Source organism: Rhinoderma darwinii, chromosome 9 (genome assembly GCF_050947455.1).
Source record: "Rhinoderma darwinii isolate aRhiDar2 chromosome 9, aRhiDar2.hap1, whole genome shotgun sequence".
Lineage (NCBI taxonomy): Eukaryota > Metazoa > Chordata > Amphibia > Anura > Rhinodermatidae > Rhinoderma > Rhinoderma darwinii.
The window spans coordinates 78,819,798-78,833,802 of record NC_134695.1 but is presented as its reverse complement, the minus strand read 5'-3'; the positions used below and the strand labels follow the sequence as shown (position 1 = coordinate 78,833,802).

At 49.8% G+C, this 14,005-nt stretch overlaps 1 protein-coding gene across 1 annotated transcript in view; it reads right to left on the bottom strand.

Annotated features, from left to right (window-relative positions):
- The window catches only part of LOC142661036 (exocyst complex component 3-like protein), a 31,262-nt gene extending 19,657 nt beyond the window's left edge, over positions 1-11,605 (bottom strand). The window contains exons 1-6 of the mRNA XM_075838231.1: positions 11,552-11,605; positions 9,623-9,780; positions 7,750-7,969; positions 6,805-7,501; positions 6,375-6,492; positions 5,245-5,370 (exon numbers count right to left, since the gene is read on the bottom strand). Of these exons, the coding sequence (XP_075694346.1) occupies positions 5,245-5,370; positions 6,375-6,492; positions 6,805-7,501; positions 7,750-7,969; positions 9,623-9,780; positions 11,552-11,564 (1,332 nt within the window). The 5' untranslated portion in view covers positions 11,565-11,605. The remainder of the gene's footprint in view (positions 1-5,244; positions 5,371-6,374; positions 6,493-6,804; positions 7,502-7,749; positions 7,970-9,622; positions 9,781-11,551) is intronic.
- Between the last annotated feature and the right edge of the window lie 2,400 nt (positions 11,606-14,005).

Sequence of the window (14,005 nt, the reverse complement as noted above, 5' to 3'; positions counted from 1 at the left end):
CCTCCACACAGTATAATGTCCCCATAGCTGCCTCCACACAGTATAATGTCCCCATAGCTGCCTCCACACAGTATAATGTCCCCATAGCTGCCCCCACACAGTATAATGCCCCCATAGCTGCCTCCACACAGTATAATGTCCCCATAGCTGCCTCCACACAGTATAATGCCCCCATAGCTGCCTCCACACAGTATAATGTCCCCATAGCTGCCCCCACACAGTATAATGCCCCCATAGCTGCCTCCACACAGTATAATGTCCCCATAGCTGCCTCCACACAGTATAATGCCCCCATAGCTGCCTCCACACAGTATAATGCCCCCATAGCTGCCTCCACACAGTATAATGTCCCCATAGCTGCCTCCACACAGTATAATGCCCCCATAGCTACCTCCACACAGTATAATGTCCCCATAGCTGCCTCCACACAGTATAATGCCCCCATAGCTGCCCCCACACAGTATAATGCCCCCATAGCTACCTCCACACAGTATAATGCCCCCATAGCTGTCTCCACACAGTATAATGCCCCCATAGCTGCCTCCACACAGTATAATGTCCCCATAGCTGCCCCCACACAGTATAATGTCCCCATAGCTGCCCCCACACAGTATAATGCCCCCATAGCTGCCTCCACACAGTATAATGCCCCATAGCTGCCTCCACACAGTATAATGTCCCCATAGCTGCCCCCACACAGTATAATGCCCCCATAGCTGCCTCCACACAGTATAATGTCCCCATAGCTGCCTCCACACAGTATAATGCCCCCATAGCTGCCCCCACACAGTATAATGCCCCCATAGCTACCTCCACACAGTATAATGCCCCCATAGCTGTCTCCACACAGTATAATGTCCCCATAGCTGCCTCCACACAGTATAATGCCCCCATAGCTACCTCCACACAGTATAATGTCCTCATAGCTGCCCCCACACAGTATAATGTCCCCATAGCTGCCCCCACACAGTATAATGCCCCCATAGCTGCCTCCACACAGTATAATGCCCCCATAGCTGCCTCCACACAGTATAATATCCCCATAGCTGCCTCCACACAGTATAATGTCCCCATAGCTGCCTCCACACAGTATAATGTCCCCATAGCTGCCTCCACACAGTATAATGTCCCCCATAGCTGCCTCCACACAGTATAATGCCCCCATAGCTGCCTCCACACAGTATAATGTCCCCATAGCTGCCTCCACACAGTATAATGCCCCATAGCTGCCCCCACACAGTATAATGTCCTCATAGCTGCCCCCACACAGTATAATGTCCCCATAGCTGCCTCCACACAGTATAATGTCCCCATAGCTGCCTCCACACAGTATAATGTCCCCATAGCTGCCTCCACACAGTATAATGTCCCCATAGTTGCCTCCACACAGTATAATGTCCCCATAGCTGCCTCCACACAGTATAATGTCCCCATAGCTGCCTCCACACAGTATAATGCCCCCATAGCTGCCTCCACACAGTATAATGTCCCCATAGCTGCCTCCACACAGTATAATGTCCCCATAGCTGCCTCCACACAGTATAATGCCCCATAGCTGCCTCCACACAGTATAATGTCCTCATAGCTGCCCCCACACAGTATAATGTCCCCATAGCTGCCTCCACACAGTATAATGCCCCATAGCTGCCTCCACACAGTATAATGTCCTCATAGCTGCCCCCACACAGTATAATGTCCCCATAGCTGCCTCCACACAGTATAATGCCCCCATAGCTGCCTCCACACAGTATAATGCCCCATAGCTGCCTCCACACAGTATAATGCCCCCATAGCTGCCCCCACACAGTATAATGTCCCCATAGCTGCCTCCACACAGTATAATGCCCCATAGCTGCCTCCACACAGTATAATGTCCTCATAGCTGCCCCCACACAGTATAATGTCCCCATAGCTGCCTCCACACAGTATAATGCCCCCATAGCTGCCTCCACACAGTATAATGTCCCCATAGCTGCCCCCACACAGTATAATGCCCCCATAGCTGCCCCCACACAGTATAATGCCCCCATAGCTGCCTCCACACAGTATAATGTCCCCATAGCTGCCCCACACAGTATAATGCCCCATAGCTGCCTCCACACAGTATAATGTCCCCATAGCTGCCTCCACACAGTATAATGCCCCATAGCTGCCTCCACACAGTATAATGTCCCCATAGCTGCCTCCACACAGTATAATGTCCCCATAGCTGCCCCCACACAGTATAATGTCCCCATAACTGCCTCCACACAGTATAATGTCCCCATAGCTGCCCCCACACAGTATAATTGTGTGGGGGCAGTATAAAAGTGTTATTAGGGGTATCGAGGGATATTGAATCTCTTTTCTTTTGTACTTTTTAATTACATTTTTAATTTTTATGAAGATATTAGTAATACAGATTTAAAAACGAACCAAAAAAAAAGTCTCCTATAAATGCCGCCACACACTGGTCAATAATAGGGGGGTGGACAGCAACCAAAGCCAAGATAACGGTATACGCGGTGCAGGTCCAAACAGGGCCGTCCTACTGTGGCAACAGCAAAACAGAAAGTTCTGGACAGCGCCGCGTATGAACGACATTATGCCGAAACGTTACACGACGGATTATAAAGGTCACTTTTTTGCATTAAGTCGTGAGTGTTCTCCAGAACTTTCTTCATTAGGATTTGTCCACATTTAATGGAATTGCTGCAGAAAATGGTGCATTTTGCGGGGTGTTTTTCTCAATGCTGGGGGATGGGGACATCTCCTCTGAAAAATGCCGCAATCCAGTCACTTTCCGCAGCTGGAATTTACATGATGCGGAACGAAAAATACGCACCGAAGGTCAATTTCTGGACGGAAAATACGCAGCAATTCCGTTATGTGTGGCAAGCCCCTACTGTATTACACTGGTTGTACGGCTGCCCGGTTCCTGCGCTCCCGTATTACACCCTTAGGATACATTCACACGATAGTGAAAAACGGCCGTGCGACACCCGTTTTGGAAACGGCCGCCACATGGCCATTTCAAAACAATGTTCTATAGGTGTAATGACCCGCGAATATCGGACATGTCCTACGGCCCCCATAGAAGTCAATGGATCAGTTTTTAACGGCTGTCAATACATGTAACAATTAAAACCATTAAAAACGCATCTGTGACATGGGGATTGGCAAGGGTACTACTAGTTCCCTTGCTGGCTATCGGCGACATACTCACCGATGCAGCGCCGCCCTCTTCAGGTGTGGTCTTTGTTAAATGTAGTGTATTTTGCGCTCACTATAAGGGTAACGTGGCGTTAGTACAGGGGGCATTGTACATAGTGGTCAACTGTAGTGAATTTTCCGGGACTGTCCAGAATTTACAGAGACAGTCCCTGAAAATTCCTTCAGCGAGGGTGGGTGTGTGTGTGTGGCATCATCTACAGGGGGGCGGCGTGGCATCATCTACAGGGGGTCGGCGTGGCATCATCTACAGGGGGTCGGCATGGCATCATCTACAGGGGGTCGGCGTGGCATCATCTACAGGGGGTCGGCGTGGCATCATCTACAGGGGTCGGCGTGGCATCATCTACAGGGGGTCGGCGTGGCATCATCTACAGGGGGTCGGCGTGGCATTACCTACAGGGGGCTGTGTGGCATTATCTACAGGGGGCTGTGTGGGATTATCTACAAGAAGCTGTGTGGTATCTACAGGGGGGCTGTGGCATCATCTACAGGGGGCTGTGGCATCATCTACAGGGGGGGCTGTGTGGCTCTATCTACAGGGGGGGCTGTGTGGCATCATCTACAGGGGGGGCTGTGTGGCATCATCTACAGGGGGGTCTGTGTGGCATCATCTACAGGGGGGTCTGTGTGGCATCATCTACAGGGGGGGTCTGTGTGGCATCATCTACGGGGGGCTGTGTGGCATCATCTACGGGGGGGCTGTGTGGCATCATCTACGGGGGGGCTGTGTGGCATCATCTACGGGGGGGCTGTGTGGCATCATCTACAGGGGGGTCTGTGTGGCATCATCTACAGGGGGGGCTGTGTGGCATCATCTACGGGGGGCTGTGTGGCTCTATCTACAGGGGGCTGTGTGGCATCTACAGGGGGGCTGTGTAGCATCATCTACAGGGGGCTGTGTGGCATCATCTACAGGGGGGCTGTGTGGCATCATCTACAGGGGGGCTGTGTAGCATCATCTACAGGGGGGCTGTGTGGCTCTATCTACAGGGGGTCTGTGTGACATTATCTACAGGGGGGCTGTGTGGCATCATCTACAGGGGGGGCTGTGTGGCATCATCTACAGGGGGGTCTGTGTGGCATCATCTACAGGGGGGTCTGTGTGGCATCATCTACAGGGGGGTCTGTGTGGCATCATCTACAGGGGGGGTCTGTGTGGCATCATCTACGGGGGGCTGTGTGGCATCATCTACGGGGGGGCTGTGTGGCATCATCTACGGGGGGGCTGTGTGGCATCATCTACAGGGGGGTCTGTGTGGCATCATCTACGGGGGGCTGTGTGGCTCTATCTACAGGGGGCTGTGTGGCATCTACAGGGGGGCTGTGTAGCATCATCTACAGGGGGCTGTGTGGCATCATCTACAGGGGGGCTGTGTAGCATCATCTACAGGGGGGCTGTGTGGCATCATCTACAGGGGGGCTGTGTAGCATCATCTACAGGGGGGCTGTGTGGCTCTATCTACAGGGGGTCTGTGTGACATTATCTACAGGGGGGCTGTGTGGCATCATCTACAGGGGGTCTGTGTGGCATCATCTACAGGGGGCTGTAGAAATACAAATAGGTCCAGAGAAAATAGTGTCTAGGTGAACATGTGACCTTCCTTTGGGTGTTTTAAGGGGGTTGGGACAAAAAAGCCACAAATTAAATTCATCAGTTTTTTTAACGGCCATTAAAAACGGACAGACGGACCGGAAATGGATGAGAATTTGGAGACACTGATACAAATCGGCCGTGAGATTCTGACCGATGATCCGTTTTAATGGCCATTTTTTTTGTCGTGTGAATGTCGCCTTACAGTTGCGCCGTGTTTGAATTGTTGTTCTGTAACTGGTTTCTCTAGTACTTCTGCCCGTACGAAGGAGGAATATAAATGGCACCAATACGTCATTTTCTAGACGTACATTTCATCTTTGCCAGTTCTAGGTTGAGATCCTGCCACATTCAATTTCTGACCTCGACACAAGATCCGTTACTGTACAAGTTGTGCTCTATGGTGAGCGCCGGACCGGCTCCGGTAATTCGATTCCCACCTGCATAACGATCTGCTGGAAACTGGAAAGATAGAAGCCGTCCTGGTCCTTATCCGGCTCCTGATCCCTCAACCACTCGGAGGACTCCACTTCCAGCGCTTTGTGTATCCACTGACTGAGACAGACCTGGAACACAGGGGCAGAGACGTCACTACAACAACTCAGCCGGACACAAAGCTGAAAGTGAATATTCCGGAACCAAAAACAGACATTAACATTTGCAGGCCAGGACAACAGGGTGGTCCCAAGAATAAACCGCAAAGGGTTCCAGGGGTTTTGCACATGCCCCATGTAATTGTATACAACGGTTTGGAACAGGACGGGTGGTTTTGCATCACTAGGACTATCCTGAGAAGGGACTTTTGCATGTTTTGTACAATGACCGGCTGTTTACGGACCTGCTCCACGGCCCACGATAGCGGTCAGATATAGGAGGCCGCACTCTGCACTTCCACAACTTGCTTGGTAATTTATGAAATGGATGCTGTTAATCATAAAGCCTGGAAGGGCGATGAACCAGATGACAAATCTGCCTCATTTTTGCGTTGCGTTCTATTGAGATTTTTGGAAGTGCAGACTGGGGGCTACAGAAGATGTAAAGTCCTCCTGGAGAGAGTCCTCCTACCATCTGCAGAACGTTGTCCATACTCCATACAGCCGGTGATATGGGGAGGGTCACGCAGCTTCTGGGACACTTCCTACACGGCCCGACAATGAACTTTCTAGAGATGTTCAATCAGCCAAGAATATTTCTGGTCACCACTCAGACCCAAGGAAGAGAAAACATCTCCAGAAAGGGACGTTCTTGAAAAATGGACAATTAGTCTAACTATGAAGGTCCCCTCAACCAGGACTCGTTTCCACAATTGGACGTTGAACTAATGACCCGGCACAATGACGCAGCATCAGTCTAGAGATCAGTGTCCCCTGAAGCAACGGACCCATTACTGTCCCCCAGATGGACGGGTTATGGGTCAGGCCACAAAAGCCCAGAATTATAGCAGGAAAACCCATAGTCTTTTTATGTACCCATGCCTGGAGGGTTCAGACATTACCTACATTGTACATTATATTCCTACTATGCAAATCTGCCATGGACACCAGTTCAGCAGTCTGTATGAAGGCCTCACCCGCATATTACGTGTATAACGACTTAAATGTTCCTCCATCATTTCTGGGGGGATGAGGGGTCCCAGTTCAGAAACTTCAATCTCCGATGAGAAGTTGGGGTGTCCCATCATACCCTCACTGGGGGGAAAAAATAAGAACATTTATAAACCCATTTTCAGGGAATTCTTGGGCCTCCCACTTCTGACCTCGCTAGATATCTCGACAGTCATAAAAAGGAAGGTGAGAATGATCAGCACAGAAATGGGAAGAGGGATTAATAGATAAACGGAAATTGTGAGGAGGTTAAATGCAGTAAATAATGCAGAACCAATGCAAAGTGCACGATTAATAATCCTAGAAATGAGCGACTGTGCCCGAAACCGCACCGAATAAATGATAAAACCATCTCCGACACAAAGACACGACAACTACCCATCTGCCGGGGATTACCTGGGATAAATAGTCGTTATCCAGTTTAGAACGTGGTACAGGGCAGGATGAGGAAGGTCGTGACGAAGGATATCCCGAAGGTGACGAGCAATGCCATGGTGGCACATCAAGGCCACACCGCGAGCCAGGTCATAGTGCGGAGGGACACAGGGCGCCAGAACGGAGCACACAGACTGAAGCTCGTCCACCACTCCACCTTGAAGCTCCTTTAAGTGCTTTGCCAGATCTGTTACCGTGATGGTATCCCACAGTGGCCCCGGCTCCATCACTCGGTCACAGACGCCTCTCTCTAAAGCATGAAAGAAGTGCTCTCTCCAATGTTTGGGTCGTCCCGGTGGTTTCCAGAGCTGCTGACCTTTGGACTCTTCAGCATCCAGGAATTCTTCTCGTTCAATGATACGGACGGCAGAAACTAAAAGAGAAGGGTCAGAGCAGGCTACCCCTAATGCGGATCTGGCCAGTGAAGACAGAGTGCGACCCAGCTCCTCACTCACACCCTGGACACCTGCAAAAAACTGTTGGACTAAATCTGCCGCCTCTGCATTGGGTCGATCGCTCGAATCTACAAAGGGTCCAACCTTCTGTAACCTGTACAAGACGTCATCTCTCAGACTTTCCAGCTCTCGAAGGTTGACGTGGGCCTCGAGAAGACGCTGGTTTTTAAGAAGGTCTCGAGTCTGAGCAATCAGATGGGGCACTATGTGGAAGAAAGGTCAGGGACAATCAGACTGGTGTAACCCGAACCGTTGGCTCATTACTGTACAAGGACTTAGGAACCCCAAATATGTCTATGGCAGCTTTAACCCGTGCTTCATGTGTGTGAGACCAGTGTGTCACCTATGTGGACAATTAGGGACAGAGCCCTGTCATTTTATTATTATCCAGGTCTACGAAATCAAAAACCATCTGCTGTTTTGGGCCATGCAGCTGTAGTTGCGCGCTTACCGGCATAGATGTACGGCAGGCTTTGTATCACCACAGAGAGTTGGACGTGCTCCATTACCAGCTGTCCAATGGGTTGGAGCGTGATGAGAGACCCTTCACCCTCCTGCCAGATTTCCTGCACCTCCCGTAGGGCCTGCTGGACACGGCGAACCTCTGAGAGCGCCACTCGAAGCTGCGATAATCCATGGTCCACGCCTTCCAGGTACGAGTGCAGTGCAGACTAGGAACACAACGGTTAGGAGTAGATGTCATGCTGGATTATCTAACTGCTTGTGAAGGAGAATTATTAGATACAGATGTCGGTGAACGGACAATCGTGGTGGAATTATTATGATTGTGGATGAAGAGCTAAACAGTCACACACCGGGAAGACTCATTCCAGCACCGCATGGGGACACACGAGATCCATTCTGGAGAAATTAGAGGAAAGTTAAATACTTGTGTGACAAAAAAGACAAAGGTATAGAAGGTTTAGTTCTATAGAACTTTTATGGTCAGCCAATAAACGGATCAGTCACTCCTGCTATACTTTTGTCTTTGACACATAAGTATTTAACATTTCATATTGTTTCTGGCTAACACGGCACTTCACTGTTTTTTACTGTACTTCGGAGAAATAAGAGGAAAGTTTCATCAGTCCAGGTGTTTGCTGTCGGGTGCTGTGACATTCCGTGTTTTCTGCTGGTGATCACACCAATGGTCACACACCCGGCGGAGTGATCGAGATACTAAAGTCTATGCAGGATCAACCCCATTTTATACAAAGGTGCAGATTGAACACTTACAACTTCTAATCTATTGGGCAAATGAAAGACACAGAAGACGACTGACTCAGGATAGGACTGACTCAGGATAGGACTGACTCAGGATAGGACTGACTCAGGATAGGACTGACTCAGGATAGGACTGACCCAGGATAGGACTGACTCAGGATAGGACTGACTCAGGATAGGACTGACTCAGGATAGGACTGACCCAGGATAGGACTGACTCAGGATAGGACTGACTCAGGATAGGACTGACCCAGGATAGGACTGACCCAGGATAGGACTGACTCAGGATATGACTGACCCAGGATAGGACTGACCCAGGATAGGACTGACCCAGGATAGGACTGACCCAGGATAGGACTGACCCAGGATAGGACTGACCCAGGATAGGACTGACCATGTTCACCTAGTAGGAACCCGCCTCAGATCCGCAGTGAATAGAAGGGCAGCAGATCCTCATTCCACCAGAGCACGCTCTGCCTCTTATTAACCAGACAAACAAGGATTACACCAAAGTCTTCCAGCAGGGTAATGGCCTGTGTGCCAGCCGCATAGCCCGCGCCGTCCTCCGACAGGATCCTCACCCGCTTTCTGCACGGATATGTGGCGGTCACACACACCGTTCATCCCGTCACTACCTTCCAGCTGGTGTACAAGAAAGAAAAAGCCTCTCCCTAGCACAAGTCACTCCTCCCCGGCTGGCATAGATTGTGCTCCCGGAATAGAATGTTAGACAACCCTGGTTAATGCCGCAGCTGTAGGACAATTCATCCATCAGTCCGGATCAAGTCTGATCTATGGGGTTGCCAAGCAGCTTCTCCCCAGCGATCAGAACCACCTCTGAACCGGGGCAGCCCAGGATCAGGGGCCGTCTAGTCCAGGAGGATTGGCAGGACCAGAACAAGATCTTTACTTTCCTCAGTAATGTAAATTCCGGTTTTAGGGGACAACGAGCCAATTAATGATTTTGCTCCAGCGCTGATCATTTGTAGAAGGAATTTGCATGTGCGCCCCTTCAGGACCAGAGAGGACACAATCTCCTGTCAGCGCTTCTACACATATTCAGACGGACAGACTGAAACTTGTGCACATCCAGCACTTACCTTCAGCCGGGACTGTATGGAGTTAATACGCTGCGTCTCCCGCCTCCGATACCGGCCGAGGTGGGTCAGCTGGTCAGGACGACAGAAAATACCAGAGGCCCATTTCAGGGCTGCCCCTCGTGCCAAACTTTCTGCCTTCTCAAGAGCCAAAGTCTCGTCTGTATCACACAAGACACAAATGATGGAGGGCTGGGGGTGAGGTGCAGCGACATTTATACTACCGTTCAAAAGTTTAGGGTCACTTAGAAATGTCCTTATTTTTTAAAGAAAAGCCCAGTTTTTTTCAATGAAGATAACATGAAATGAATCAGAAATCCACTCTATACATTGTTAATGTGCTAAATGACTATTCTAGCTGCAAACGTCTGGTGTTTAATGCAATATCTACATAGGTGTATAGAGGCCATTTCCAGCAACCATCACTCCAGTGTTCTAATGGTACATTGTGTTTGCTAACTGTGTTAGAAGGCTAATGGACGATTAGAAAACACTTGTGCAATTATGTTAGCACCGCAGTAAACAGTTTTGCTGTTTAGAGGAGCTATAAAACTGACCTTCCTTTGAGCTAGTTGAGAATGTGGAGCATTACATTTGTGGGTTCGATTAAACTCTCAAAATGGCTAGAAAAAGAGAGCTTTCATGTGAAACTCGTCAGTCTATTCTTGTTCTTAGAAATGAAGGCTATTCCATGCGAGAAATTGCCAAGAAACTGAAGATTTCCTACAACGGTGTGTACTACTCCCTTCAGAGGACAGCACACACAGGCTCTAACCAGAGTAGTAAGAGAAGTGGGAGGCCCCGCTGCACAACTGAGCAACAAGACAAGTACATTAGAGTCTCTAGTGTGAGAAATAGACGCCTCACAGGTCCTCAACTGGCAGCTTCATTAAATAGTACCCGCAAAACGCCAGTGTCAACGTCTACAGTGAAGAGGCGACTCCGGGATGCCGGCCTTCAGGGCAGAGTGGCAAAGAAAAAGCCATATCTGAGACTGGCTAATAAAAGGAAAAGATTAATATGGGCAAAAGCTCAGACATTGGACAGAGGAAGATTGGAAAAAAGTGTTCTGGACAGACGAATGGAAGTTTGAGGTGTTTGGATCACAGAAGAACATTTGTGAGACGCAGAACAACTGAAAAGATGCTGGAAGAGCGCCGGACGCCATCTGTCCAGCATGGTGGAGGTCATGTGATGGTCTGGGGTAAAGTGGGAGATTTGTACAAGGTAAAAGGGATTGTGAATAAGGAAGGCGATCACTCCGCAACGCCATGCCATACCCTGTGGACAGCGCTTGATTGGAGCCAATTTCATCCTAACACAGGACAATGACCCAAAGCACCTCCAAATGATGCAAGAACTATTTATGGAAGAAGCCGGCAGCTGGTATTCTATCTGTAATGGAGTGGCCAGCGCAGTCACCAGATCTCAACCCCATAGAGCTGTTGTGGGAGGAGCTTGACCGTACGGTACGCAAGAAGTGCCCATCAAGCCAATCCAACTTGTGGGAGGGGCTTCTGGAAGCATGGGGGGGGGAAATGTCTCCCGATGACCTCAGCAAATTAACAGCTCGAATGCCAAAGGTCTGCAATGCTGGAATTGCTGCAAATGGAGCGACCAAAGCAAAGTCTGAAGGAGAAAATCATTATTTCTAACCTTGTCAATGTCTGGACTGGATTTTCTAGTCATTTTGCAACTCATTTGATAAATATAAGTGTGAGATTTCATGGAAAACACGAAATTGTCTGGTGACCCCCAAACTTTTGAACGGTAGTGTATACCACAGCCCCCCAGGTTATTACATGTAGACACTCAGTACTGCTCATTTCACTAGAGTAACACAGCGGTCCCCACGCTCAGCACTTCGTACTCTTACATGTCAGTATCCCGGGAACAGCCCCAGACAGAATATCATGGAGGAAAGAAACTCACCGTCTGTAGACATGTTCAGCCCGGCTCTTCAGTCACCGAGGAAAGGGCACAAACATCCTCTCCAGATCCTGACAGAAGCCGGATGAGGGAGGGGGGGGGTCCCACAGGATGAGACACTTATTACAGGACATGAGGGGGGGGGGTCACTATGTACATTACAGGATGAGAGAGAACAACACTGCAGTTATTATATAAAGGAGGAGCGGGGGCTGCAGTTATTATATAATGGAGGAGCGGGGGCTGCAGTTATTATATAATGGAGGAGCGGGGGCTGCAGTTATTATAGAGGGGCGGGCGCTGCAGTTATTATATAATGGAGGAGCGGGGGCTGCAGTTATTATATAAAGGAGGAGCGGGCGCTGCAGTTATTATATAATGGAGGAGCGGGCGCTGCAGTTATTATATAAAGGAGGAGCGGGCGCTGCAGTTATTATAGAGGAGCGGGGGCTGCAGTTATTATAGAGGAGCGGGGGCTGCAGTTATTATAGAGGAGCGGGCGCTGCAGTTATTATAGAGGAGCGGGGGCTGCAGTTATTATAGAGGAGCGGGGGCTGCAGTTATTATAGAGGGGCGGGCGCTGCAGTTATTATATAATGGAGGAGCGGGCGCTGCAGTTATTATATAATGGAGGAGCGGGCGCTGCAGTTATTATAGAGGGGCGGGCGCTGCAGTTATTATATAATGGAGGAGCGGGCGCTGCAGTTATTATATAATGGAGGAGCGGGCGCTGCAGTTATTATATAAAGGAGGAGCGGGGGCTGCAGTTATTATAGAGGAGCGGGCGCTGCAGTTATTATATAATGGAGGAGCGGGGGCTGCAGTTATTATATAAAGGAGGAGCGGGCGCTGCAGTTATTATATAAAGGAGGAGCGGGGGCTGCAGTTATTATATAAAGGAGGAGCGGGGGCTGCAGTTATTATATAAAGGAGGAGCGGGCGCTGCAGTTATATAATGGAGGAGCGGGCGCTGCAGTTATTATAGAGGAGCGGGGGCTGCAGTTATTATAGAGGGGCGGGGGCTGCAGTTATTATAGAGGAGCGGGGGCTGCAGTTATTATAGAGGGGCGGGCGCTGCAGTTATTATAGAGGAGCGGGGGCTGCAGTTATTATATAATGGAGGAGCGGGCGCTGCAGTTATTATATAATGGAGGAGCGGGCGCTGCAGTTATTATATAATGGAGGAGCGGGCGCTGCAGTTATTATATAATGGAGGAGCGGGGGCTGCAGTTATTATATAAAGGAGGAGCGGGCGCTGCAGTTATTATATAAAGGAGGAGCGGGCGCTGCAGTTATTATAGAGGAGCGGGGGCTGCAGTTATATAAAGGAGGAGCGGGGGCTGCAGTTATTATATAAAGGAGGAGCGGGCGCTGCAGTTATTATATAATGGAGGAGCGGGCGCTGCAGTTATTATATAATGGAGGAGCGGGCGCTGCAGTTATTATATAAAGGAGGAGCGGGCGCTGCAGTTATTATATAATGGAGGAGCGGGCGCTGCAGTTATTATAGAGGAGCGGGCGCTACAGTTATTATATAAAGGAGGAGCGGGAGCTGCAGTTATTATAGAGGAGCGGGGGCTGCAGTTATTATAGAGGGGCGGGCGCTGCAGTTATTATATAATGGAGGAGCGGGCGCTGCAGTTATTATATAATGGAGGAGCGGGGGCTGCAGTTATTATATAAAGGAGGAGCGGGCGCTGCAGTTATTATATAAAGGAGGAGCGGGGGCTGCAGTTATTATATAAAGGAGGAGCGGGCGCTGCAGTTATATAATGGAGGAGCGGGCGCTGCAGTTATTATAGAGGAGCGGGGGCTGCAGTTATTATAGAGGAGCGGGGGCTGCAGTTATTATAGAGGAGCGGGGGCTGCAGTTATTATAGAGGGGCGGGGGCTGCAGTTATTATAGAGGGGCGGGGGCTGCAGTTATTATAGAGGAGCGGGGGCTGCAGTTATTATAGAGGAGCGGGGGCTGCAGTTATTATAGAGGAGCGGGGGCTGCAGTTATTATAGAGGAGCGGGGGCTGCAGTTATTATAGAGGAGCGGGGGCTGCAGTTATTATATCATGGAGGAGCGGGGGCTGCAGTTATTATATAATGGAGGAGCGGGGGCTGCAGTTATTATATAATGGAGGAGCGGGCGCTGCAGTTATTATATAATGGAGGAGCGGGGGCTGCAGTTATTATATAAAGGAGGAGCGGGCGCTGCAGTTATTATATAATGGAGGAGCGGGGGCTGCAGTTATTATATAAAGGAGGAGCGGGCGCTGCAGTTATTATATAAAGGAGGAGCGGGCGCTGCAGTTATTATATAATGGAGGAGCGGGGGCTGCAGTTATTATATAAAGGAGGAGCGGGCGCTGCAGTTATTATATAATGGAGGAGCGGGCGCTGCAGTTATTATATAAAGGAGGAGCGGGCGCTGCAGTTATTATATAATGGAGGAGCGGGCGCTGCAGT